Genomic DNA, 27,030 nt, shown 5'->3' with positions numbered 1-27,030 from the left:
TGAGCATGCTTTAGCATGGATATATGCGCGTCACAAATATGCTTATTATTATTATTATTATTATTATTATTATAAACAGGTGAATGTTGTAGGGCTGATGAAACGTTTTCACATTCTCAGTCTAAACAATTTGTCATTTATTCGTTACTGTTCACATTTACCTGATGACTTTTACATACTAGTATCTCATAAGCGCTTACTTTGTGTAACTAGAGTGACTAAAGATAGCCGTTTTGGTATAAAAACTTCACAGGTGCTTAAATAGTGACGTCGTACATTAGAGAGTGAGTGAGTTTAGTTTTACGCCGCTTTTAACAATATTCCAGCAATATCACGCCGGGGGACACCAGAAATTGGGTTCACACATTGTACCAATGTGGGGAATCGACCCCGGGTCTTCGGTGTGACGAGCGAACGCTGTAACCATCAGGCTACCCCACCGCCCACGTGCATTACAGAAGACTTCATAGGTACCAGCATGTGTTTAAACACGTCAGAAGAGTGAGTGGGTGAGTTTAGTTTTACGCCGCTTTTAGCAATATCACTTCAGTAGAAATTACAAGACAACAATCCCAGTACAGCTACACTTGTTTTTCCCATTTTTTTAAAGAAAGGTCAAAGTTTTCAAAAAATGATGGTAGAGTTAATTGTTTTTTTGTTTTTTTAAAATTCAGAATTTGACACTAAATCTGCGATCTTCGTACGACACAAGAAAGTACTTATTTATATTGAAGGCGGGCTCTAAAATATATAATGATTTACATATAGTCTACCTCCCTACCGACCATACCATGCATACGTTAACAGTAACCAAGAAGTATCGATTGGTATGACATTGTAAACAGTATACCTGCTCATCTGCCGGGTGCTGTCCTTGTGGCAACATTCACAGAGGGAAGGTTCTCCTAAGACAAGTCTCTAACCATGGAGAAAGTGGCGTTATCTCTTCTGGTAGTAGTTTATACAACGTTTGGTCACACAGGTAAGAACAGAGTTATGTTTTGGTGAACTCTTTCTAACTTTAAACGTGGGTTTGTTAGATTGATTATTTGAATTGTTTGGCATAACTGATACCCACTCTTTGTTTATCATATATTTATGTCATTTGCAGCCTTTGTTTTACTGTGTCTGTTGGTTATATGCAATCAATGTGCTGAAGTATTTCAAGGTTTACATGAGGCTGTATCTAGAGGTATACCAAACCAGGATATGTCGGAGTACATTTCTAGGATTCAAAAGGGTAGGGTGAAATAAAGGAGTGTATATTATTCCGACAGTGAATCTCATATAATTATGTACGTTTATGTTAAATATACCCTTGAAGACCCGGGTTAGAATTGATTTTCAGTAACCCATGCTTGCCGTAAGAGGCGACTCACGGGATCGGGTGGTCAGGCTTGCTGACTTGGTTGACACATGTCATTGTATCCCAGTTGCGTACATCGAAGCTCATTCTGTTGATCACTGGATTGTCTGGTCCAGACTCGATTATTTACAGACCGCCGCCATATAGCTTTAATATTGCTGAGTGCGGCGTAAAACTAAACTCACTCAGTTATTATGTTAAATATTAACATTAAATGTCATGTCTTTACGAGGTCTCATGACATAAACTACTGCTGAAAAGAAAGCATACAGTGTGTTTGACCAAATTGTTAAAGAAAACAAAAGCATATACATATACATAAATGAACATCTGTTTAATTTCAGTAAAGTATTTAATTCTACAGCAAATGTAAACAATTTCATGTCATACAAAGTCGAAAGTACCGTTTGACTGCCACTGAAAGACATGTGGTATCAAAGTCTGAACTTTTCCACAAATCAATAAGGCGCTTATTCTGCAAAATGTCATCAAATGTTGAATCAATAGTGAGTGTGACCACCATTGGCTTCAATACACGCCAAAACATGTCGACGCATTAATGACGTGAGGCGACGAATGACGTTAGGCGTGATCATTCCTGTAGGAGACATTGTTCCAGTTGTTGAGCGGTGACAGGTGGCGCTGGTAGTCTTCTGATTTGTCGATCCACATAGTCCCATTAGTGTTCTATCGGATTCATGTAGGGAGAATTTGCTGGTGAAGGGAAAAAAAATGATGTTAGCGTTAAGCAGAAAGTCGTTTGTCAATCTTGCTGTATGAGGCCTTGCTTTATCGTTATGGTGGACACCACATTGTTGCTGGATAAAAATGAAAACACAACTGTTCGCAAAACTTCATCCCTGTATCTTCGAGCATTCAGGTTGCCATGAATAATAACAAGGCTCGTTATGAGATCCCACCCCACACCATCACGCTAACGGATACAAACGGTCGGACTTGCTGAACGCTCTACGGTCCGTCGTCATACCTGGCTGAGCGACCTAATTGCCATCTTCAGTCTGATCGGTTAGGTCCCATACTGCTAGGGCTTCAACGAGTCCATTTTCTTGGACTCGAGTACTCGAGGGTGAGACTCGACTCGGACCCGAGTACTCGAAATTCATACCTTTCAAGCAAACAATAGCGTAACTTGCATGACATGTGTTCCGATCACACAAGTGACTACTTACTTCATTCCGACTTCATATCGTTATGTGACTAACATTTCCCATTGGTCAGAATCCAGTATTTGGATGTTTACTTGACACTTGTTTTTCATCGTACTTCTTGTACTGCCAGGGGCAGTGGGGTAGCCTAATGGTTAAAGCGTCCGCTCGACACGCTGAAGACCCGGGTTCGATTCCCCACATGGGTGCAATGTGTGAAGCCCATTTCTGGTGTGTCCCCGCCGTGATATTGCTGGAATATTGCTAAAAGCGGCGTAAAACCAAACTCACTCACTCACTCTTGTACTGCCTGCAAAACGCAGTGATATACCGCACAGGCAGCATTTGGTTATTTTCTCTTTTCTCTATCAGATCAAGATACGCCCATACATTTGATTTTTATCTTTCGCCATGTCTATCAATTGTCAAGATAGTTACCTTATCATTTTAAAGAAGTGAAATTTCAAACGATGTATAATATTTACTCTCATCTTCAGAGAATTGTAACAACTAATACCATACAGCCACACCTTATGAGGAGTAAACTATTTAATATAAATTTAGGTCTTAATAAAAACATTATCAGATGGGTACATAGAACTCAGTATGTCAGTGTAAATGGCTATCAATCTTCTTTTCTCTCAACCTCTACTGCAGAACCAAATGGCTGTGTTCCTTCATCCGTACTCTTCGTTTTGTATACCAATGACTGTTACTTGTCAATATATGACGTGTTTACTGTGAAATTCGCAGATGACGCCACTGTTACTGGCCTAATTTCCGATTCTGAAGATTATTATTGTCAAGGCATTGACAAAACCGTAATGACAGTTTTTTATCAAACCTCTATTCAAAGTGTGTTGACCTACAATTTTCTATGTTGGTATGGGAGTCTGTCTCATTGCAACAAAACAAGCTTTTCAAAATTGTTAATACTGCTTGCAAAACTTCTGGGGTGTCTTTTAAGTATATTCCTTTTATCTATGAGCGCCAGACTGTCACAAAGGCAACTAAAATTAGATTTGATAGTTGACATATTTGATCTCACCATTTTGAACTACTTCCTTCTGGACGCTGCTGTCAATTACCTTCCCTCAAAACAGAGTTCGACAGTCTTTCATACCATCAAGTATTCGTGAATGCAACAATATTTTGAATCACCATCACGTGATTACAACTAGAATTATTCAGCCTCTTTACCTATGTGGTTAATTGAATTATATCATGTCAGTTTTATTTGTAAATAGCATTCGTTTTCTGCATGTAATTATTGTGTATATTTTTGTGAACTGTGTATATATTCATTTTGAAACAGTTGGATGTATAAGAATTTCCTCCGGGATAATCAAGTTACATCTTATCTTAATATTAGACGTTAACGGCCGCTCATGCTTAGCACATGGCAGACAGTCTGTCAACGTCAATAATTCGAGTTATCTCCCCTTTTCGAGTCCTCGAGTCCAGCTAAACCCGACTCGTCCTCGAGTACTCGAGTACCCGTGGAAGCCCTACATAGTGCCTACAGTTCCAAACTGCCTACATCCCAAGCTGCCAACAAAAACATTGTAGGCAGCGTGGGAAAAGATTTTTTGCCCTGTAAAATAATTGAACAGCCCGAGTATCAATGAAGAAGGGGGTGCTTCGTTTGGAGTAAGGGATAATTAGGGGGATTATATTAGTATATATCTGTGCATCTACTTCTGTGTATAGTATGTTTTGAGTCTTCTCATCCAATAAAGACTACAAGACAAGTACAGTGATATTGTATTATTTTGTTTTGGGAAGCAGTTAGCATGCTTATATTGTAACCTCCAAAGCAGGATTAACTTAATCCTATTTGATCAAGTTGGGTAGGCTTGTTTTAACTATGTTGTTACAGGCTTTGTCTGTCCTTGTCAGATTATGTCGAAAAACATGGTAAGGACTAAATTGTTGAGAAGGTATCATCTTCTCAGTTAATTAAACTCCTAATAAATTAGAAGGGGAACCAACTGTATCCATCCCACAATGGCAACTGTACAACGCGATCAATTCATCACTTCTCAAGCAGGAGGACAGCAAGTATTCTTTGCTGGGTACCGATATCGCCTCAACGTCAGACGACAGACCACAACACATTGGAAGTGTGTACATTCTGGATGCAAAGGCCGCTGTTCTACAACTGGAGACTTCATGAAATCAACAACACCGCACAACTATGTCCCAGTGGAACCTGAAGATGAGATTCGACTCCTTAGCAGATTGCATCAGCGTGTACAGGAGGACGTCACATCCATTCGGCAGCTGTACGATGAAGAGTTGTCCAAGGTTGCTGACTCAGCGTCTGTACGATCGTTCTCGAGTTTAAAGTCCTCCCTCTACCGGCACAGAAGCAAAGTTCTACCAAACCTACCCAAGTCTCTAGCTGATGTTCAACTCGAAGGACCATGGACTCAGACAAAAGATGGACAGCAATTCTTGTGCATTGATGATGGTGACGATGACAAGATACTGGCTTTTGCTTCAAAGGACATGCTAAACATGCTCCACAGTGCCGACAAGTGGTATATGGATGGAACTTTCTATGTTGCACCATCCCTATGGGACCAGCTGTATGGCATTCACTGTATGGTGAATGGGGATATGTATCCATGTGTGCATGCGCTGTTGCCAAATCGTACGAGGGCTACCTATGTCAGACTATTCACGTTGTTGAATGATGCTGTTAGGGACAAAGTAGGGGGTGAACTTGCGCCTAATGAAATCCAGATAGACTTTGAGGTGTCAGTCATCAGGGCAGTGGAGGAAATCTAAGAGGATTGTGAAGTGCGTGGATACTTCTTCCACTTCACTCAGGCTGTGTGGCGAAATGTGGCTGAGAAAGGACTGACAAACGACTACAAGGACATCCCACAGGTGCAGACCCATGTCAGGAGAGCAGCTGCCCTTCCACTACTTCCACGGGACATGGTGCAGGACACTTGGATCGCTGCCATGGACGAAGGCCCGGAGACAGAGAAGGTCAGGAACTTCAACGACTACGTCACGAGTACATGGGTAGACTATGAGGCACGTTTTCCGGTACGGATCTGGACGCAGTATGGAAATATTGGCCCGTGGACTAACAACCACCTTGAGGGGTGGCACCTGAAGCTGAAAAACCTTATTGCCAAAGCCCACCCAAACATCTACCTCTTCATCTGCAACATCAAGAAAATCGAAGCCGTAGACAAAGCTAAACGTGCTCAGCTCGACTGTGGTGCCCTCCCCAAGTCACGCAAGCGTGTTTACGGAGAGCTCGATGCGAGACTTCTGAGACTGAAGGAGCACCTCCAGAGCGGCAGAAAAACGCCTCTTCAGTACCTTGATGCTGCTGGACATCTCATCAAGTTTGCAAAGTGATTGTCAGTTGTGTGTGAAAAGACTGTAAAACCAATGAAAGACTGTAAAACCTATCAGTTTTTCATGATAAATCCATGTCTCCATGTAAAGTCTGAGAATTCTCAGAATGAATAAAGATGTCCTACCAACCAACACTTTTCATTTTTTTAAACTGCTGTAGGCAGAGTGGGAAGACACCATAGAATTAACCAGCTAACTAGTCAAGTTCATTTTAGCAGGGGTAACAGGTCAGATCAGTGTATTCACTTCCTGATCACTGGACCGTCTCATGTTGTTTTAACCTGTGGGCAGTTTGGAACTGTAGGCAGTGTGGGAATACAAATTTTAGGGATACAGAGTAACAGCCTAAAAGCAGTTTTTTTTTCTATTTCCGACTATACTTTCGTGCCGACGCTGCCGTTGACGTCCCTGTTACAAAACGATTTGTTAGATGAAGGTTCTGGCAACGACAGTGTGGTTAGCTCCTTTTTGGGCCATTCCCACAGCTCTCTCTCTTTCGATTTGCCTCAAACGTGGCACTTGTACGTAACTACTGTGTTGCTCACGTGTCGCGTAGGGGGGTTTTCTACCGTCAGTAAGCACGTGCATTTCGTGTTACAATCAGATAAAGTCGTTTTGGACTTTTTCGACGTTTAGGCGATTCGTTAACCTGTTTCACCGTTTGTTCCCGGAAAGGATTGGTCTGTACTGACTGACTGACTGACTGAGTATGGTTTTACGCCGCTTTTAGCAATATTCCAGCAATTTCCCGGCGGGGGACACCAGAAATGGGCTTCACAAATTGTACCCATGTTGGGAATCGAACCTGGGCCTTCGACGTGAGGAGCGAACGCTTTAACCACTAGGCTACCCCACCGCCCCATTGGTCTGTCCGTGTGTGACATGGCTCAGAATGGTTTTATTACTTCATTTTTTTGTGATTTTCTATGCAATATTTTGCAATGTAAAGTTTCTTCTAAAAACTAGTTTTTTATAAAAAAAATTTCGCTTGTTTTTTCAGGTATACATACCAGATGACGTATGTAATGTAAACGTATTAGTTCAATGCAAACATGTAGGGTCTCAATAAATAATCAATAATAATTTCACCCATTTTGTTCTGGGGAAGCGGGGGAGGGGGGCGTTGATCAATTTTGTACACATGTACTATGGGGATGTCAGCAATTTTGTACATAGAAATATTAAAAAGGTCGGCTTAAAAGTTATGGGACGGGAGAGGGCGGGGGACATCAATTTTGTACACATGTATTATGCTATGGGGGTGTCAGCAATTTTGTACATAGAAATATTAAAAAGGTCTGCTTAAAAATTATGGGACGGGAGAGGGCGGTCATTGATTTTGTACATGACGTGCTCGCGGGGTCATTGCGAAGTCACTTACTTTGCATGTAAGCATGCATTTTAGGGGGGTCATTCACATCGTTCATGCTTCTCCATGAAAACACCCCCAACCCCCCACCCCTTTGCCATAAATTATGAACAGTCCCTCGTGGTGATGCAATACACTAGATAAAAGAGGATGCTACGCGGAACATACGATTACAAAACAAGGTCATTATCGGGATGAAAAATGAGGCATGTAACCAACATTAAATTTTATATTTCAGTTGTGTAATTTAAACAAAAACGTAAATGTTAATTCTGGATGGGACCTAATGTAAACAACGGACTTTTTATATCCGTTACGCTTTGGACTGTAAATGCTAGTTGCCGATGCAAATAATTATTATATATATTATATTTTGTTATCTTAACGATTTCTGGTTAATATCTGTCATTAGTTTTAATACCCTCCTATCGTTTCCCTTCTGGGTGTTTGCCTTCCGAGATGGGCTTATTGATATAACTGAGAAACTAAACAACATGGGAGCCCTTGTAACCCAAGGACGCTCCGCACTGACGGTGTTCAATACATTCGATAACAATATATAGATAGTGTTACTTTAGAATACTTTCATACTTCAGTTTTATCAATTTGTCAGAAGGGTTGTTATTGACAATTCATTGATTGTCAGATATATCCTTTCTCTGTTTTGTAGAAAACCTTTAAGATCAACACTTGAGGACATGCTCTTATAAAATATACACACGCGTATTTTCCCAAGGCAGGGACCATATTTAATTGCCGTTGGACACAGGCGCTCTACACGTATATCGATGAACACTTTTCACAGAAGTGTAGACATACACCTACTGGCCAAGCGTGTCTAATGTGGCAGTAACATACCTAAATTGAGCAAATTGGAGTACGTGTAAATTAGATTCAAGCCTTTGAAAAGCATATTTTTGTGCACTAAATTATGCATATCGTGTAGATCGATATGTCTGGTACAGACCTTGATTATATCTCAGTATGACGTGGTAACCCCCTGGACCTATAAGCCATTAAGACTTTGGTTCAGAATTCTCGTCACAATCTGTCCTTAGTGTAATCTTTAAAAATGTCAACATCCCATGACTCACCACTTCGTGAACCAATAAACTCTTCCACAGCCAATGTGCCCCATCACTTCGTGAACCTATAAAATCTTCCTCAGCCCATGTGTCCCATCACTTTGTGAACCTATACAACCTTCCTCAGCCCATGTGCCCCATCACTTCGTGAACCTATCAAATCTTCCTCAGCCCATGAACCTATATCAAATCTTCCACAGCCCATGTGTCCCCATCACTTCGTGAACCTATAAAATCATCCACAGCCCATATGCCCCATCACTTCGTGAACCTATAAAATCTCCCACAGGCCGTGAACCTATAAAATCTTCCACAGGCCGTGTGCCCCATCACTTCGTGAACCTATAATATCTTCAACAGGGCGTGTGTTCCATCACTTCGTGAACCTATAAAATCATCCACAGGCCGTGTGTTCCATCACTTCGTGAACCTATAAAATCATCCACGGCCCATTTGCCCCATCACTTCGTGAACCGATAAAATCTTCCTCAGCCCATGTGTTCCCATCACTTCGTGAACCTATAAAATCATCCACGGCCCATTTGCCCCATCACTTCGTGAACCGATAAAATCTTCCTCAGTCCATGTGTCCCATCACTTCGTGAACCTATAAAATCTTCCTCAGCCCATGTGTCCCATCACTTCGTGAACCTATACAATCGGCCGTGAACCTTCCACAGCCCATGTGCCCCATCACTTCGTGAACCTATAAATCACAGGGCGTCCACAGTGAACCTGTAAAATCTCCACAGCCCATGTCACTTCGTGAACCTATAAAATCTTCAACAGGCCGTGTCTTCCATCACTTCGTGAACCTATAAAATCATCCACAGCCAATGTGCCCCATCAACCTATAAAATCATCCACAGGCCGTGTGTCCCATCACTTCGTTCCACAGGCCGTGATGATAAAAATCATCCACAGGCTTGCATCTATATATGTGTTTTATAACCAATCTTCCACAGCCCGTGTGTCCCATCACTTCGTGAACCTATAAAATCATCCACAGCCCATGAACGCTATCACTTCGTGAACCTATAAAATCTTCCACAGCCCATGTGCCCCATCACTTCCTGAACCTATAAAATCTTCCACAGGCCGTGTGTTCCATCACTTCGTGAACCTATAAAATCATCCACAGCCAATGTGCCCCATCACTTCGTGAACCTATAAAGTCATCCACAGGCCGTGTGTCACATAACTTCGTGAACCTATAAAATCATCCACAGGCCGTGTGCCCCATCACTTCGTGAACCTATAAAATCTTCCACAGGCCATGTGTCCCATCTCTTCGTGAACCCATAAAATCTTCCTCAGCCCTTATTCATGACCAATTCATAGATAGAGATTACATCTGGTAACGGGAAATGCATTCTTAAAGGCGGGTTCTGTAACATGTCAACTGAGTTTTAGAATCTAAATTTGCGTTTATATAAGCTTGGCAACAATGGCGCATTGAAGACACAAAGACTGGTGGTCAACTAAAGACTGGCCCAACTGACAAGATGTTCTGGTCCTGTCGTAGCCATGTAGACCCTTGCAAGACCATTCAGAGCTGCCAAGAGGACACCGGGACTGTGAACAGTATGCTGTCCCTATCTTGACTTCTTAACCTCAGATGTCTACACCAACCTTCTTGTGCCGGAAGGTGACACGCCAAACTGAGCGTATCGCAGGACGTGCACACGGCTCTGTAACTAAAGAAACGGCCATAGTTGACTTTCAAGAGTCATTTTACATTGATCAGCATGAAGTCCGATATTTTCTTTATAATGTTAACAGTTTTTCATTTCATCGTAGTATTGGTTAATTGATAACAATATTCCTAAATTGCTAAAAAAGTGTATGTTTCTTTTTAATTGATTATGAACAGGAATCTGGATCGTTAAGTCATCGATTTGACGGATAGGATAATGGCCACGACGGTAAACAAAACACTTCGCATTCATCGTGTTAACGTGTTACCATTACCATTACCAACACTTTCGTTATATCGAATTTTATGTTCTACCATTACGTAAATAGATTTATAAATACTTGCAAAATGTCTCATTTTTTATAATTCCGTTTGATGAACTTTCGGACATTGACGTGCTATTGACAACCATAAGTGACGTATGTGGGCGTGGCCCTACGCGAGACTTGTTTACCCGTGAAGATCCGGGTTAGAATGGACCTTTGAACAGCAGCCCATGCCTGTCGTACAAGGCGTCTAATTGGGTTAGCCTAGTGGTTAAAGTGTTCGGTTTGGGTTCGGTTCTATACATGGGTGCTTTTCTGAAGTCCCCCGGCGGGATATTGCTGGAATAATGGTAAAACGGCATAAAACCATACCCACTCACTTGTACTCCAGATACCAGGTACTTTAGATCTAGGTAACCTACACAAACTGTACAATTCTATATATTTTGTACATGTAGATTAACGGAACTAACAGCAACACATGTAGTGAAATATGTTGTCACGTTTATGACTATGACTATGACTACATCTCAAATTAATTGTCTGCTCTTGATAACAAAAGTTACGTCTTGTCAGTGTAAAAGATGCCAGTTAAATTGATAAACCTAAATTAATGAGAGTGTTTGACATTAAAGCGATAATAAATTAATTTCAGGATGTTATAACTTAAGGTACATGTCTCAAACAGAATAGAACTGCAGGAATTATCAAAGTATATATGTGCCTTGTTCCGTTATGAAAAAAAATAACGTTCCCTGATAAATATGATAGCCTCGCCACTTTAAGTGCCACCCAGGTTCTTATAATTAAACAAACAAAAGTCTCATGTACTATTTAAAGAAATTGATTGTTCAGTTATATTTTAGCATTGTTTTGTTGTTTTCTTTGAACAAAGAATTTCATAAACAAGAGTGGTGTATGTGTGTGTTATTGATCGTATCTATTCATTATATTTATTTTTCATCGACCAAAAGAGGTAAATAAAGATATTAAATTGTTACTTTTTTACACAACTGATGTTCGGGTGAAAGGTAATAATTGAACACTAATCAGTCACGCTCTGTTGATGTATTGTATTTAGTGTCCATACAGACAGTGTGGGAATATAAATACTGTGTATAAGATATAATTTGAATTGTTAAAAGCTGTAAACAGCTGTACATTATTAAGTGAGTGATTGCGTTTAGTTTTACGCCGCTTTTAGCAATATTCCAGCAATATCACGGTGGAGGACACCAGAAAGGGCTTCACATATTGAACCCATTTGTGGAATCGAACCCGGGTCTTCTGCGTGACGAGCGAAGTATATTATTAAGCATTACCAAATCATCATTGCGCTCCCGTGGAAGCATTTTCATATATCCTTGAAATTAGAATTAGTGAATAGTTCTTAGTCGTTTTGTGTCCTGTAAATTTTATGACATTTTTATGGCACGTCTGATACACTCCAATATTCTCAATTCTGAAATGGACATGTTGATCTCGAAAACTAACAAATTTACTGAAATGGTTCATAATTAACCATCGTGCTGTTGTTGAGGTATAAGATGGCAATAATCATATCTCAGAATTATTTATTTCAGAGATACATTATTATGGAAATGTATCCGTGACGATCCGGGTTAGAATTGATCTTCAGCAACCCATGCTTGTCGTAAGAGGCGACTAAAGGGGTCGGGTGGTCAGGCTCGCTGACTTGGTTGACACATGTCATCGTATCCCAACAGCGTAGATCGATACTCATGATGTTGACTGCGATCGGGCGCCAGAAATCTTTGGGATCATTATCAATACATTTCCTGAAAGTGTCATAACGTATTCTATCCGAAAATAAAAAAAGGTACTTGTCATGGCAAGACATGCCACATCCATTATATATTGGGTTTGATTACAGCGTTTTAAAAAATACAACAAAACACTTATTTAAATTCTTCCATACATTCCGGCTGCTGTGGTAAGTGGCTGTTGTAAAATGACCCGATAATCCCAACAGAGAGCAACTCCACATTTTCGCTATTGTTGTCAACAAACAAGGATCGAACGTTTTAATGAGTCTATGAAATAGCCTGTATCCCTTGTCTTTCTAGGGGCGGTGGGGTAGCGTATTGGGTAAAGCATTCGCTCGTCACGCGAAGACCCGGGTTCGATTCCCCACAATGTGTGAAGCCCATTTCTGGTGTTTCTCGCCGTGATATTCCTGGAATATTGCTAAAAGAGGCGTAAAACCCAACTCACTCACTCACCTTAGCTTTCTATCATGTTAGACTTCCTCTCCGAAGCAAACAAAAGAACAACCAGCTGGGCCCTTATTCTCGAAACGTTCGTAGCCCTAAGAATTCTTAATTTCATCGTAGCCAATGTGTTCAGAATGGGCTTAAGAAGTTCGTAGGGCTACGAACGTTTCGAGAATAAGGGCTCTGGGCGTTAGGACGATGTTCAGAACCATATGTCTCCGATATATGTATTCTAAGAAACATCCGAGTCCGGAACGCTGATTCACCCAAAGTAAGATGAAGGACTTAAGTTTGTCTCGTGTCATTACAATAGAGATAACCTTACAATGAAAATCTAAAACTCAAACTTGTGTCTCGGAAACAACATGGGTTATTTGACGTGATTTGGATACATATTCATTCCAGGGTATAAACAAGGTAGGTTTTTCGAGGTTGAAACTGCCATACGTCAACCTAAAAGAAGCGAAATGAGCCGAGGGAGCTATAGTTTTAGCAGATCTAACGCTACGATAAAATTGTGATCAAAACATGGGATTTAGATTAAGAATCCGAAGCTTCATTTCTCAAACACTGAAAGTTCACTGAGCGTCGTCTAATCTTGTATGGTTCACTGAGCGTTGTCTAATCTTGTATGGTTCACTGAGCGTCGTCTAATCTTGTATGGTTCACTGAGCGTTGTCTCATCTTGTATGGTTCTCTGAGCGTCGTCTAATCTTGTATGGTTCACTGAGCGTTGTCTTATCTTGTATGGTTCACTGAGCGTTGTCTAATCTTGTATGGTTCACTGAGCGTCGTCTAATCTTGTATGGTTCACTGAGCGTCGTCTAATCTTGCGTCACTGGTCTAACTTGTATGGTTCACTGAGCGTCGTCTAATCTTGTATGGTTCACTGAGCGTCGTCTAATCTTGTATGGTTCACTGAGCGTCGTCTAATCTTGTATGGTTCACTGCGTCGTAATCTTGTATGGTTCACTGATCTTGTATGTCGTCTAATCTTGTATGGTTCACTGAGCGTCGTCTAATCTTGTATGGTTCACTGAGCGTCGTCTAATCTTGTATGGTTCACTGAAGGTCGTCTAATCTTGTATGGTCACTGAGCTCGTCTAATCTTGTATGGTTCACTGAGCGTCGTCTAATCTTGTATGGTTCACTGGCGTCGTCTAATCTAATCTTGTATGGTTCACTGAGCGTCGTCTAATCTTGTATGGTTCACTGAGCGTCGTCTAATCTTGTATGGTTCACTTGTATGGTTCACTGAGGTTCACTGTATGGTTCACTGTCGTCTAATCTTGTATGGTTCACTGAGCGTCGTCTAATCTTGTATGGTTCACTGAGCGTCGTCTAATCTTGTATGGTTCACTGAGCGTCGTCTAATCTTGTATGGTTCACTGAGCGTCGTCTAATCTTGTATGGTTCACTGAGCGTCGTCTAATCTTGTATGGTTCACTGAGCGTCGTCTAATCTTGTATGGTTCACTGAGCGTCGTCTAATCTTGTATGGTTCACTGATGTCTCACTGGCGTCGCCTAATCTTGTATGGTTCACTGAGCGTCGTCTAATCTTGTATGGTTCACTGATATGGTCTCACTGAGCGTCGTCTAATCTTGTATGGTTCACTGAGCGTCGTCTAATCTTGTATGGTTCTACTAATCTAATCTTGTATGGTTCACTGAGCGTCGTCTAATCTTGTATGGTTCACTGAGCGTCGTCTAATCTTGTATGGTTCACTGAGCGTCGTCTAATCTTGTATGGTTCACTGAGCGTCGTCTAATCTTGCGTCGTCTAACCTTGTATGGTTCACTGAGCGTCGTCTAATCTTGTATGGTTCACTGAGCGTCGTCTAATCTTGTATGGTTCACTGAGCGTCGTCTAATCTTGTATGGTTCACTGAGCGTCGTCTAATCTTGTATGGTTCACTGAGCGTCGTCTAATCTTGTATGGTTCACTGAGCGTCGTCTAATCTTGTATGGTTCACTGAGCGTTGTCTAATCTTGTATGGTTCACTGAGCGTCGTCTAATCTTGTATGGTTCACTGAGCGTCGTCTAATCTTGTATGGTTCACTGAGCGTCGTCTAATCTTGTATGGTTCACTGAGCGTCGTCTAATCTTGTATGGTTCACTTTGCGTCGTCTAATCTTGTCTAATCTTGTATGGTTCACTGAGCGTCGTCTAATCTTGTATGGTTCACTGAGCGTCGTCTAATCTTCACTGTATGCGTCGTCACTGAACCGTCTAATCTTGTATGGTTCACTGAGCGTCGTCTAATCTTGTATGGTTCACTGAGCGTCGTCTAATCTTGTATGGTTCACTGAGCGTCGTCTAATCTTGTATGGTTCACTGTCTAATCTTGTATGGTTCACTGGCGTCGTCTAATCTTGTATGGTTCACTGAGCGTCGTCTAATCTTGTATGGTTCACTGAGCGTCGTCTAATCTTGTATGGTTCACTGAGCGTCGTCTAATCTAATCTTGTATGGTTCACTGAGCGTCGTCTAATCTTGTATCTTGTATGGTTCACTGAGCGTCGTCTAATCTTGTATGGTTCACTGAGCGTCGTCTAATCTTGTATGGTTCACTGAGCGTCGTCTAATCTTGTATGGTTCACTGATGTATGGTTCACTGAGCGTCGTCGTCTAATCTTGTATGGTTCACTGAGGTTCACTAATCTTGTATGGTTCACTGAGCGTCGTCTAATCTTGTATGGTTCACTGAGCGTTGTCTAATCTTGTATGGTTCACTGAGCGTCGTCTAATCTTGTATGGTTCACTGAGCGTCGTCTAATCTTGTATGGTTCACTGAGCGTCGTCTAACCTTGTATGGTGGTTCTAATCTTGTATGGTTCACTGAGCGTCGTCTAATCTTGCGTCGTCTAACCTTGTATGGTTCACTGAGCGTCGTCTAATCTTGTATGGTTCACTGAGCGTCGTCTTATCTTGTATGGCTCACTTAGCGTTGTCTAATCTTGTATGGTTCACTGAGCGTCGTCTAATCTTGTATGGTTCACTGAGCGTCGTCTAATCTTGTATGGTTCACTGAGCGTCGTCTAATCTTGTATGGTTCACTTAGCGTCGTCTAACCTTGTATGGTTCACTGAGCGTCGTCTAATCTTGTATGGTTCACTGAGCGTCGTCTAATCTTGTATGGATCCACAATACCAGTTTAGCAAATCCTGGAGAGCAATCTGGCCTCAGTGAGCATAGTTTTACGCCACTTTTAGCAATATTCCAGCAATATCACGGCGGGGGACGCCAGAAATGGGCTTTACACGTTATACCCATTTTGGGATTCAAACCCGGGACTTTGAACAGCTTGACGGGCGGACGCTTTAATCAATAGTGGTCAGGCTCGCTGACTTGTTTGACACATGCCAAGTGGCAGCCAAGTGGATAAAGCGTCCGCTCGTCACGCCTAAGACCCGGGTTCGATTCCACACATGGGTACAATGTGTGAAGCCCATTTCTAGTGTCCCAATATCTGGTGATATTGCTGGAATATATCTAAAAGCTGCGTAAAACCATATTCACTCTCTTCAGTTTGAAAGGCTGAACGTACATCCCCCAAGTTCATGCTTCCTTGAATCAAGCACCACAGTGTAAAATAACTTCATTTACATACACTTGCGTACAAAAGAAAGTACACACCACTTGCTTCGTGATAATCTTTGAAAAAACCAAGGTAAATATTTTGAAAAGTGTTTTGATTGTGACTTTCAAGTCACAAACATTGTGTACGTGTTGCCAAACCTACACATACACTCTTCAAAAAAGAAACGCATAGGTGATTTTGAGAATATTGGACTCATGTAGCTGCGGATACCCCGATACAAATATACTATTTCTTTCCAAGTTATCTTTGTGTGACTGTAAACGGCTTCGGCGCCAAATTTAACATTTCCCTTTGTTTTAAAAGCGTTTGAAGAAATATGCACGTGCAAGCAAGCGGAAAAGGATACGGTATCGATCACTATTAAAAGGTAAACATTGTATTAAATTTTGTCATTCGTAGTTTACTGGAAAAGAGGAAATCATCATGCCACGACTCAGTGCCCTAAATCGAAACATCGCCATAGGCCGCCTTGAAGCTGGGGAGTCGCAGTCTGCAGTTGCCCTACATTTCAATGTTCACCACAGCACCATATCTCGCCTTTGGGATCGTTTCCTGCAGACCAATTCCGCCCAAGATCGCCCGAAAAGCGGCGTCCAAGAGTAACCACACACGCCCAGGACCTCTACATCCGGACTGCTCACTTGCGTCATCGTCTTGCCACAACCGTGGAGACTGCACAACGCATCCCTGGTTTCAGAAGACTTTCCGACAAAACTGTCAGGAATCGATTGCGCGAAATGGGGATTCGATCAAGAAGGCCAGTTGTCGACCCTGTTTTGAGAGACTTCCATCGCTTGCGGTGGTGTCGTAGAGCGTCCGGAACCTTAGAAACTGGAGGCGAGTCTGGTTCAGTGATGAATCGCGATTTCTTCTTCACCGGCGAGATTGAAGGCAGCGTGTTCACCGCCGGAGAACTGAACGTTTTGCCCCTGGGTGGAGGCTGTGTCATGGTGTGGGGTGTGATATCCAGCACACAAAGATCTGATTTAGTGTTGGTTCAGGGGAATCTGACATCAAATTGGAATATCAACGAAGTCTAGCCACGCCACATGTTTGCGATTATGGACCGACAGCATGACAACGCTACTTCACATACAACATGCGTCACGGTCCGATATCTTGCCAATTCTAACGTCAATGTCTTGCCATGACATTCCCAATCATCAGATCTAAGCCCGATAGAACACCTATGGGATGAACTCAAAACACGGCTCAGACACGTCCACAAATGGCCATCGCATTGCAGGAAGAGTGGGGAAGAATTCCATAAGAGCCACTTCGTCGACTTAACCAGTCTGTCACGGTGGGTGCCATGCAGTACTTCCTGCCAATGGTGGCCATAAAAAGTACTGACTTTGACGCCATCTTGTGGACTCAAGTAAACAGAATAACAACAATAGAGGCTGCTGTTGTGTTGGTGAACTCTCTGTCTATAGACGTGTGAATGTTCACCTTTTTACCATTCAAATTACGTGAAATAATTGCTCTTAAACCAAAGCAATAAATTCTTCTAAAAATGGCTTATGCGTTTCTGTATTTGGCGAGCGTACATCGTACCCAAACGCAGTGTAGCCAGCGCTCTCGTCCATCGTAGACGATTCAGTCGATGTTGACGGGTTCGTGATATGCTGCCAGATGGTCGATAGACCCGGAAGCCGACAGCACGCTGACGCAACACTGTTGATGCTGATGACATCACTGTGAGCATCCAGTTGCGCAGGAGAAAACTCAGGTGAAGGTCATCTTGCGGGGCGGCCACACTCGGTCTTCCAGTTCTGAAACTGTCAGATGTCTGGCCAGGCTGGTTGTCAAGTCTCATTAATCTGATGATAATCTGTCTTATACAGCCGAACGTTCTGGCAGTATGACTGTTCCAAGCCCTCATTTGTGACATACAAGTGACTCGTTCCCGCCCATTTGCTGATAATCATGGCCATTTGATGTGTGCCTTTTACAGGTGTTCCACTAACAATCTGGATGTGTTAAATACTGATGGCGCATAAAATGCATGTACAATTCAACAAAAGACATGATTTGCATAATATACTGAGGGAAACAAATAAGTGAACACAACTTCATGGCAGTGTTCCTTTACTTATTCTCACATTTCCTCCCATAGCGCTATTCAAAGCTGGTGATGGAAACTGAAAAATATTAAAGGACATTTTCATGTGTTCCTTTATTTGTTTCACTCAGTATATCCCACACACAATACGGAAAGTCATATCTGTGTATTTTTGGCAACACGTGCACAATGTTTATGACTTGTAAGTCACAATCAAAACATATTTCAAAACCTTTCCGTGTTTTTAAAAAATAATCACTAACAACTGGTGTGCACTGTACGCTCACTTGTGCGTCAGTTTAGATATGATTGGAAAATCAATGCCATAAAATCATTTCCAAATAAGCTCATTAAATATACGTACGATATTCAAGCATAACGACAATTCTTTGGTCTCTTGCAGTACACAGGGACCTCCCCTAGGAATCCCATATCTGATGCCAGAACATAAATCGCAGCCTGTCCATGCATTATTCAGTACGTTTTTCAACCACGTTGCGTTGCATCTCCCTTGCGCCAGTTAAACGTTAAACTATTGTATGGGTAACTTGTCTAGATGTCCTCTCAAAGAAAAGTTATGATCGATCGTCAGAAGGAAGAGGCTGCTGGGGGAAAAACGCTACGGAATAGGAACCTAACACACCCGAGACATTGCTATGGATGCAGAAAGCGTTTGGCCGCAGTTGTTGTAGACCATGTAGTGGTGGAATTGGGTTTAACGTGCATGCGACGTGCATGCGTGTGTATGTGTATGTGCGGCTGCTTGTACTAGCCCAGACTGAAGCCAGGCAGGGACCAACAAATACCATATTTTAACGTCTTTTGGTATGAAACGGTCGGGGATCGAACCCGCGACCTTCCGCACTCCGGGCGGACGCTCCAACCACTACACCACGGAGGCGGTCTGTAGACCATGTAACTCATGTGTGTGTGTGTGTGTGTGTGTGTGTGTGTGTGTCTCTCTCTCTCTGTGTGTGTGTGTGTGTGTGTGTGTGTGTCTGTGTCTCTCTCTCTCTCTCTCTGTGTGTGTGTGTGTGTGTTGTGTGTGTTTGACAACAATGGACAGGCGACGACTCAACAATGGACACAGAGAGGAAAAATAGCACTTCCTTGACCAGTTGATGTGATGGCAGACACGGCCAAGGAGGATGACGAATTAGGGCAATAAATGTCATATACAATAATTAATGACAGTGACAGAGTGGTACAGGGTGGCTGACAAGAAAGTGTACACTGTGGTAGTGATAAGGATTAAGATGGCTTGGCTACATAGTTTTTGGTCTTACATAGAAATATTTGGACGATGGCTGTCCTGAATTAGACGCTATAACAGTTGCATGAGTGTAAGGGGTCGTAATTGACCTTATACCTCAGTGAAAGGTAGTTAAATCCCTGTATGTCATTAATATTGCTGAAATTCCTTATGCACAGAAACGCGTTAGATCCCTACTCTTGCTGTAATGCGGGATTTAATATGAGACTGGGAATGATTCGTGTACAACGTGATGAAGGGCCGTTGACAAACTACAACTGGTAGAACTGGCGAGATGCAGCCAATACGTTCAGTGTGTCCGTGATATGCAGACTTTGAAATATGTTTCTACAGACAAAACGTTAATGATCGGCCCCGGACATGGTGCCCAATGTCAACAACACAAGTCCAGAATCGATTATTCTGGAACCAGGCTTTAAGAAATCACTCTTTCACTTTCGCCAGGTTACCGGAGAAAATTACCCCACAATTAGAAATCGCCTTCATGCAGCTGAAATGCATTCTCGGCGACCTCGTATTTTACAATCGTTCGGAAACTGGCCGGACGCCAATCTGAAAACATGACACGTTTTATTGATAACAAGTTCGTTTTTATTCTTTATACGTTTCAGCTTGACTTGATGCAGGAGCAGGATTTGTAGTTATCCATGACACTTGTCATGTATTCATGTTCGTGTAACTTCTAAATGCATTTCATGAACTTCAGACTCCAGTCGTGCTTATAGCGTAGAAACTGATGTAATGTTTCCAGAAGAGTCCAGATTCACTCTGAACTTTTGGATGGCGTCCTAAAGAACGTCATACGAACGTTAGCGTAAGCGAACGTGACACATTTGGACCATGTCACTCTATCTGCAAAGAAACCAGTTGCGTATTGCACATGAAAGAAGACACTGGATAGTAATACCGAGGCACCAAACTTGTGCAAGTGTTTGTGACTTTTGTGCGCCGTGTTAACCATGTTTTGTCTTTCACGAGACCCGTGAAGATCCGGGCTAGAATTGATCTTCAGTAACCCATGCTTTTCGTAAGAGGCGACTAACGGGATAGGATGGTCAGGCTCACTGACCTGGTTGACACATGTCATTGTATCCAGTTTGCGTAGATTGATGCAATGCTGTTGATCACTGGATTGTCTAGTTTAGACTCAGTTATTTGCAGACCGCCACCATATAGCTGGGATAATGCTGAGTGCGGCGTTATACAACAAACAGACAGACTTTCACGAGGGCAACGCTTGAGTCATGACTCCAGACCTTCCGGTCATAGAACACGTTTCATGGGCGGATCCAGGAATTTTGAAAGGAAGGGGTTCGAACCCCCATGAACGAAAAAAAGGAATCTTCAATGTGATCTTAAGTCATTTTCAAAGGGGGATAGGGTGGGGTGGTTGAACCCCCTGAAACCCCCCTCTGGATCCGCCACTGCGTTTAGGACACGAGATGTATATGCCGACGTCAAAGCTAAATAAGCCGGACTGGGCTGGGCGAGGGGAGAGGAGTAGACAAGAAATAGAATAAGGGCCTGTTCGATTATTGCGAAACTGGTTTTGAATTCAAGATGGTTTATGGTACATAGGCCTCTGGCACGTATACATAGTATTATAATGACAGGCAAGGTATGGACATTGCAAACAGTGGAAAGCATCATAACATTGTGAAATTAGTTGACAGGAGAAATCAGACCCTTCCTTAATGACAGCAAATGTGTTAAAAACGGTTTTGAATTCTGAAGTGGTTTCTCCTGTTATTAACGTCTTGTTTCGGATACATGGTTTCAAAGTGAAACCAGTTTCTAGTTGTATAAACGAGTGGATGGTTTCACCATCCAGTTTCAAAATGGATACCCCAAAATGTCTCGGCTTCTATATAAATATGTATGGAACGAATTGAATGACAGCATTGCCGAAGGTAATATATTTTGTCATTTTATCAGAGAATAATAAAGAGATGAGATGCTTTTGGAAGTAAATATTTGCGTATATGTAATTATACTGTTACAAGTAATTATATGTATACAAGTTACATAAAATGGTCATGTTCAATAGACTGGGGTTTTAAATAATATTTTCCTAGTTCTCAGAACAATGAATGTTTGTTTACCTGTCCTTTCCTTTCGTTTCCGCCATGTTCGTTGTGAAAAGAACGCAAAACAGAAACTGCGAAACTTGCCTCGGAGATGGTTTCGAAGATTCAGAACCCAGTTTTAGGTTTCGACATATTTGAGTACATGGTTTTCCAGAAACCAAAACCGGTTTAACATAATCGAATAGGCCCTTAATGTCAATCAGTGACGGATTCGGAGCATGACGGACTAACCAACAAGTAGCACCCGTCACTCGAACATATTTTCAATAAAAATGTATGTGTCTGTTGGAGTCCGTTCAATAGTACTCTTGCTATGCAATGGCGACTTATAAACAAGTCAAACGGTCAAGGGATTGATCAGAAACGTACAGATCTTGATAAAACTGGAATCGATATGTTAATTTTGATTTAAGGCTGCTGTGTGGAGGGTTCGATTCCCCACATGGGTACACTGTGTGAAGCCCATTTCTGGTGTCCTCCGCCGTGATGTTGCTGGAATATTGCTAAAAGCGGCGTAAAACTCACTCATTGCTTTGTGGAAGTGCAGATATTCTGCTGTAAAGGAAAAAAACGATTAAAGTAGTTCAGTTGTAATTTATCGGCCCAGACATTTCTTTTAGTAGCTGACGGTATAATCACACGATGTATTGTTAATGGACTTTATGATTATCGATTATATTGGGTAATGTAAAACAGCATCCTCGTGTCATGTTAGCATAGCTAGTGCTGGAGTTCTGCTTATTTAATCGACTTATGTTGCTGTATTTGATGTCAAAAGGCAGAAAATCTATATACGAATTGACTTATGTAAATATTTTTATAGTACAAATGAAGCATAATTGAAATACATTAAACATTTCTACCTACTTTCAACTCTGCATAATATATAACAGAGTTACAATTGATTATGCATTATTAGCTCGTATAACTTTCTGCAAGTCACTTCTTTTATAAACCCGAGAAGATCCAGGTTAGAATTGATCTTCAACAACCCATGCTTGTCGTAAGAGGCAACTAACGGGATCGGGTGGTCAGGCTCGCTGACTTGGTTGACACATGTCATCGATTCCCAATAGCGCAGATCGATGCTAATGCTGTTGATCACTGGATTGTCTGGTCCAGAGGCATTTAGAAGTTTGTGCAGTAAAGAAGGATAACACTATATGAATGAAGAACTTCTATATTACAGTGAGAGCGACGTTTCAGAGTAGGTTCTAAGTGCTTGATAACGGTGTTAGAACCTACACCGAAACGTTGCTCCCACTGTAATAAAGGGAGTTGTTCATAATATGGTGTTATCTGTCCTTACTACTTGTAAGTCATGTATTAACTCCAGTATTGCAAGAATATCCAGAAATTAAAATCCATACACAAAATGTCATGTTTGAAGCTTGCGTGTTTTATTTTACAGGTGCACAAAATTCCTCTGGTTACGAATTTATCGTCACCTTCCTGGATACCTATCTGATTAGAAAGCCTTTAGGCAAGGAGATATTATTGGCGTCGACGTTACCGCATGACGTCACCGTCAACGTTACATTCAAAGAGGACATAGGCGAGGGCGTGACCGATATGAATGTGACAATCCCCAGTGACGGTCAATACAGAATCTCACTACCACATAACATCGTAACGGAGGGAACAGGAAAATCAAAAAAGAATATCCACATGCTTGGAGATGCTCCCTTTTCCGTATTTGCAATCAACATTGAAGACCCTTCAACAGACGGTTACCTTGCCCTTCCGGTCAACTCCCTCGGGATGGACTACTACGCTGTGACATATGGCATATGCAAATTTGGTTGTCAGTTTGCCGTGACATCAGGCTCTGAACCAACTAATGTCCGCATCGAACTCCCCTCTCTTGAAAGTGAATTCCCCGTATATTTTGACGGTGTTCTCGTGGATATCAAAGGATCCGTGGCTGTCACCCTTGACAGTTATGAAACCTTTCAACTAAAGACTAGCCGGGATCTCACAGGCTCCTACATACACGCAGACAAGCCTGTTGCATTTTACAGTGGAAATTCGAAGACGGGGTATCCGGGTAAATGTTGCAGTGAACATCTGGTAGAACAGATTCCTTCTGTTCAAACATGGGGGAGGACGTTCCTAACGCCTGTGACGCCAGGACGTCAAAACTTTCTCATAGACTTCTACAGAATCATCACCAGCGCACCCAACACCACGGTAACCTTGCCCAGTGATACAATATTCCTGGAGAATGAAGGCAGCTTTGCTGAATTCAACCTCAGTTCCGAATTAATGTTCTCGGTGTCCGCTGATGAGCCAGTATTGTTGGTGAAGTTTGTTGTCGGGGACCACAAGAAGAGTCCTACAGATCCCTGCATGCTGCTGGTTATTCCTGTAGAACAGTGGATAACCGAGACCGTTGCGACTCTCCATGAGAGATATGGCGTCAATTATGTCGTCATCACGGGCACTTCTGATCTCCGAGAAACCTTGACTCTGAATGGACAAGCCATGCCAGAGGAGACGGTGTGGCTGTACCACAATGAATCCGGTCTTGTCGGAGCGTATCTCTTACTGACTAATGAAACAACCGTCATCAGGGTGACTGGTTCCACGACCTTTTCTGCCTATTTAATGAGTGGACGACACATAGAAAGTTACTGCATGCCTGTTGGAATGAGACTACTTCCCATCAATACGGTAATGCATTGTTTCTGGCATATCACTATATCACATGAGCCCTCACTTATGGTTTCATGAAAATTTTCATTTTGAAAATGTGAATATACTTTCGATCCCAAATAACTTGTGTTGTGGAGGTTATATACTAATCATTTTGCCTTTTTTTCTATGTCATGCCTACATAACACCCGATCATGTCTTCTTAACGTTTCCTTTGATGCATTGTTTCTGATACCAGAAATGGACTTCACATATTGTACCAATCTGGGGAATCGAACCCGGGTCTTCGGCGTGACGAGCGAACGCTGTAAGCACTAGGCTACCCCACTGCCCCTCTGATGAAATTAAACTGGTCTTCGGGACAAGCTGTATATTTGTCATAACCGTCAAGAAAACAACTGTAAAAAAATACATCTACATTTTACCTGAAATATATATGTGTTAATATTCATTCCATTCTAAAATATTATTCGTGTGAAATCATTCTAAATAAAATATTATCTGTCAGGATGGTATTGTTTCCAATTAAATTTCCGAATAAAAAAAACATCAGCCACGAATCAACGATTCATTGGTACCACATAATGGCACTGTTAAATAGACGTTCTCAATGGCTAAGTTTTAAAAAAAACAGGGGTTAATTCCAGTAGGTGTATTTCACGAATCCATTTTCCCCAACAGAATTGGGCCAGGACTATTCCACCCGCTTACAACCCGTGTCTTGGACTCTACAACGAATCCCATTGGCAGGATAAGTATTCAAAGATCACCACAGAATCGATAAGGACAACCAGCCAGGAATGTCCTACAAATGCTGCCACAACATCTACGACAACAACATCAACTTCGACTGTGACGACCTCCACCTCAACACAGATGTCAACACAGGTATCCACGGAGCAGTTGCAAGTTGTGCTTGCAAGGATAGAGAAGGAACTTAGGCTATACCCTCCTGGTACTTCCGCTTTTCGCCGGAACATGCGCAGTTACACTGTGAACGATTACGTCAGTGAAGTCATGGGATGGGTTGCGGTGGGGATATTATGCTTCATATTTCTCGTGTTTTTGTGTATTGACAGAGAAAGACTTGTGAGAGACTTTTTTGGCGGAGTCCAGCCTGATGACTCCAGGGTTTGAGGTAGACAAGGAATGGCGAGCAGGAGAACAAAGAAACTTAAGTACTAGGGCTGGGACGGGTAACAAGGTTACCCGGGACGGGTGGGTAATGAGTTGGACCCGGTACCCGGACCCGTTATGATCATGTGACTAATAGATTAAATAATGTAATATGTTATTCTTTCATGATTAAAATGTTGTATTGTCTTTGAAGATATGGACATAATTTACAGTCGCTTCTTTTACATGTATATTTATATAATAAGGTAAGGGTAAGGTAGGGTATTGGGGGTGGGGTACCCGGGTCGAAAATTTGGACCCGTCCCAGTCCTACTAAGTACCCTCTTGGGACTACAAGATCGGCATGGCTGACCATATATACAAACAGCTGGACTTGCAACATGTGTTCACTATAACAATTTGACGTTTTAGACTAAAACAACACCAAATGTAAGGCAAGCTAAAACATGTCAAAACGTGATTTTCGCGGACCTCTTCTCCGAAACTGAGAAGTTGATTTTTGTGTGGATATATATGGGGAGAGTATGAAAATACGTCAAAATATTTTCCTTGTAATCGGATCATTCACTTGCTTATATTTTCCCTGGAAAACAAATTTTTTTTTACGCTCATTGTCGCTATACCTCTACTATTGATCCTTGGTCGAAAACCTAAATGTGTAGTGAAACTTTTCGAAAAAATATTTCGTTAATTTTCGAAAAAATACTTTGATGTAAAAATAAATTAGCATTTATAACATACATGTATCTGGGTCCCATTTACGTTTACCAACATTTTGGTACACTTCATATGACACGTGTTGATTCCCATGTTGAAACTAAAGGTTAACCGGAAATCAGTCCACAACAGAACTCCATGTGAAACAAACAGCAAAGCCAAGTGTTATAATTAACAAATGTAATCTAAAACCAAACAAGTTTACAAATAAATACAATTCACTACGAAGGTATTACAGTGGCAGTACAAACAGGCTAAGTATCCATGGTCCCGATCACAAAGCTTAAGCGTTCGTAACTTTACGACCTGTCGTAACTCTATGGTTTATCATAGATGTACGAATGTCGTAGCGCTGCGAACGTTTTGTGGATCTGGGTCCCGACCCACAAAGCGTCCGTAGCGCTACGATATTCGTAAGCCAGTAGTAAACTTAAGAGTCACAACAGGTCGTAACGTTAGGAACGTTTTGTGGATCGGGACCCGGAGTGAGAATGATCTCCACACAGTTGCTGGTTACTCAAGCGCGCAAGAAGCTGGAATCCTATAAGCATGTGCCCCGTTCCTCAAAGCGATCGTAACCCGAAAGGTTTCAAGACGATCGTAACTCCTATACTTTAGCATAGACTTACGACAGTCGTAGCGCTACGATCGCTTTGAGGAACGAGGCCCTGGTCCTTTGAGACTCTCCTAACTGCCATCATCCAAGGTATGTGCTCCGCCAGTAATCCTCAAATAGTGAAAAGCAACGATAATGACTGAAGCTCTCAAGTGGAAAAGGGGGAGTTACTGAGAATAATCATCCGATTCATGACTTACATCTACGATAAAGTTCTCTTTAATAAGTTAATGACATGTTTTACAATTGTTCATGCTATAATCGAGACAACGGATGTTCTTACGTGTCCGAAAGCCCATAACACGAGGATGTTT

The 27,030-nt window shown here is 41.9% G+C and overlaps 1 protein-coding gene across 1 annotated transcript; it reads left to right on the top strand.

The window, feature by feature from the left end:
- Nucleotides 1-871: 871 nt before the first annotated feature.
- Nucleotides 872-25,429, top strand: LOC124264742. The gene is made up of 3 exons (XM_046699512.1): nt 872-982; nt 23,003-24,264; nt 24,928-25,429. The coding sequence occupies exons 1-3, from the start codon at nt 925-927 to the stop codon at nt 25,381-25,383; spliced, it is 1,776 nt and encodes a 591-aa protein (XP_046555468.1). The 5' UTR covers nt 872-924; the 3' UTR covers nt 25,384-25,429.
- Nucleotides 25,430-27,030: the final 1,601 nt, after the last annotated feature.

Source organism: Haliotis rubra, unplaced genomic scaffold (assembly GCF_003918875.1).
Source record: "Haliotis rubra isolate DU_JTF1 unplaced genomic scaffold, ASM391887v1 Scf94, whole genome shotgun sequence".
Classification (NCBI taxonomy): Eukaryota; Metazoa; Mollusca; class Gastropoda; order Lepetellida; family Haliotidae; genus Haliotis; species Haliotis rubra.
Note: the sequence above shows the minus strand (reverse complement) of the source record. Positions and strands in the feature narration are given on the sequence as shown.

Coding starts and splice junctions, on each gene's coding strand:
- LOC124264742 (XM_046699512.1), top strand. CDS start 925: ATGGAGAAAGTGGCGTTATCTCTTCTGGTAGTAGTTTATACAACGTTT. Junction 983..23,002: donor TACAACGTTTGGTCACACAG/GTAAGAACAGAG, acceptor TTTATTTTACAG/GTGCACAAAATTCCTCTGGT. Junction 24,265..24,927: donor GACTACTTCCCATCAATACG/GTAATGCATTGT, acceptor TTTCCCCAACAG/AATTGGGCCAGGACTATTCC.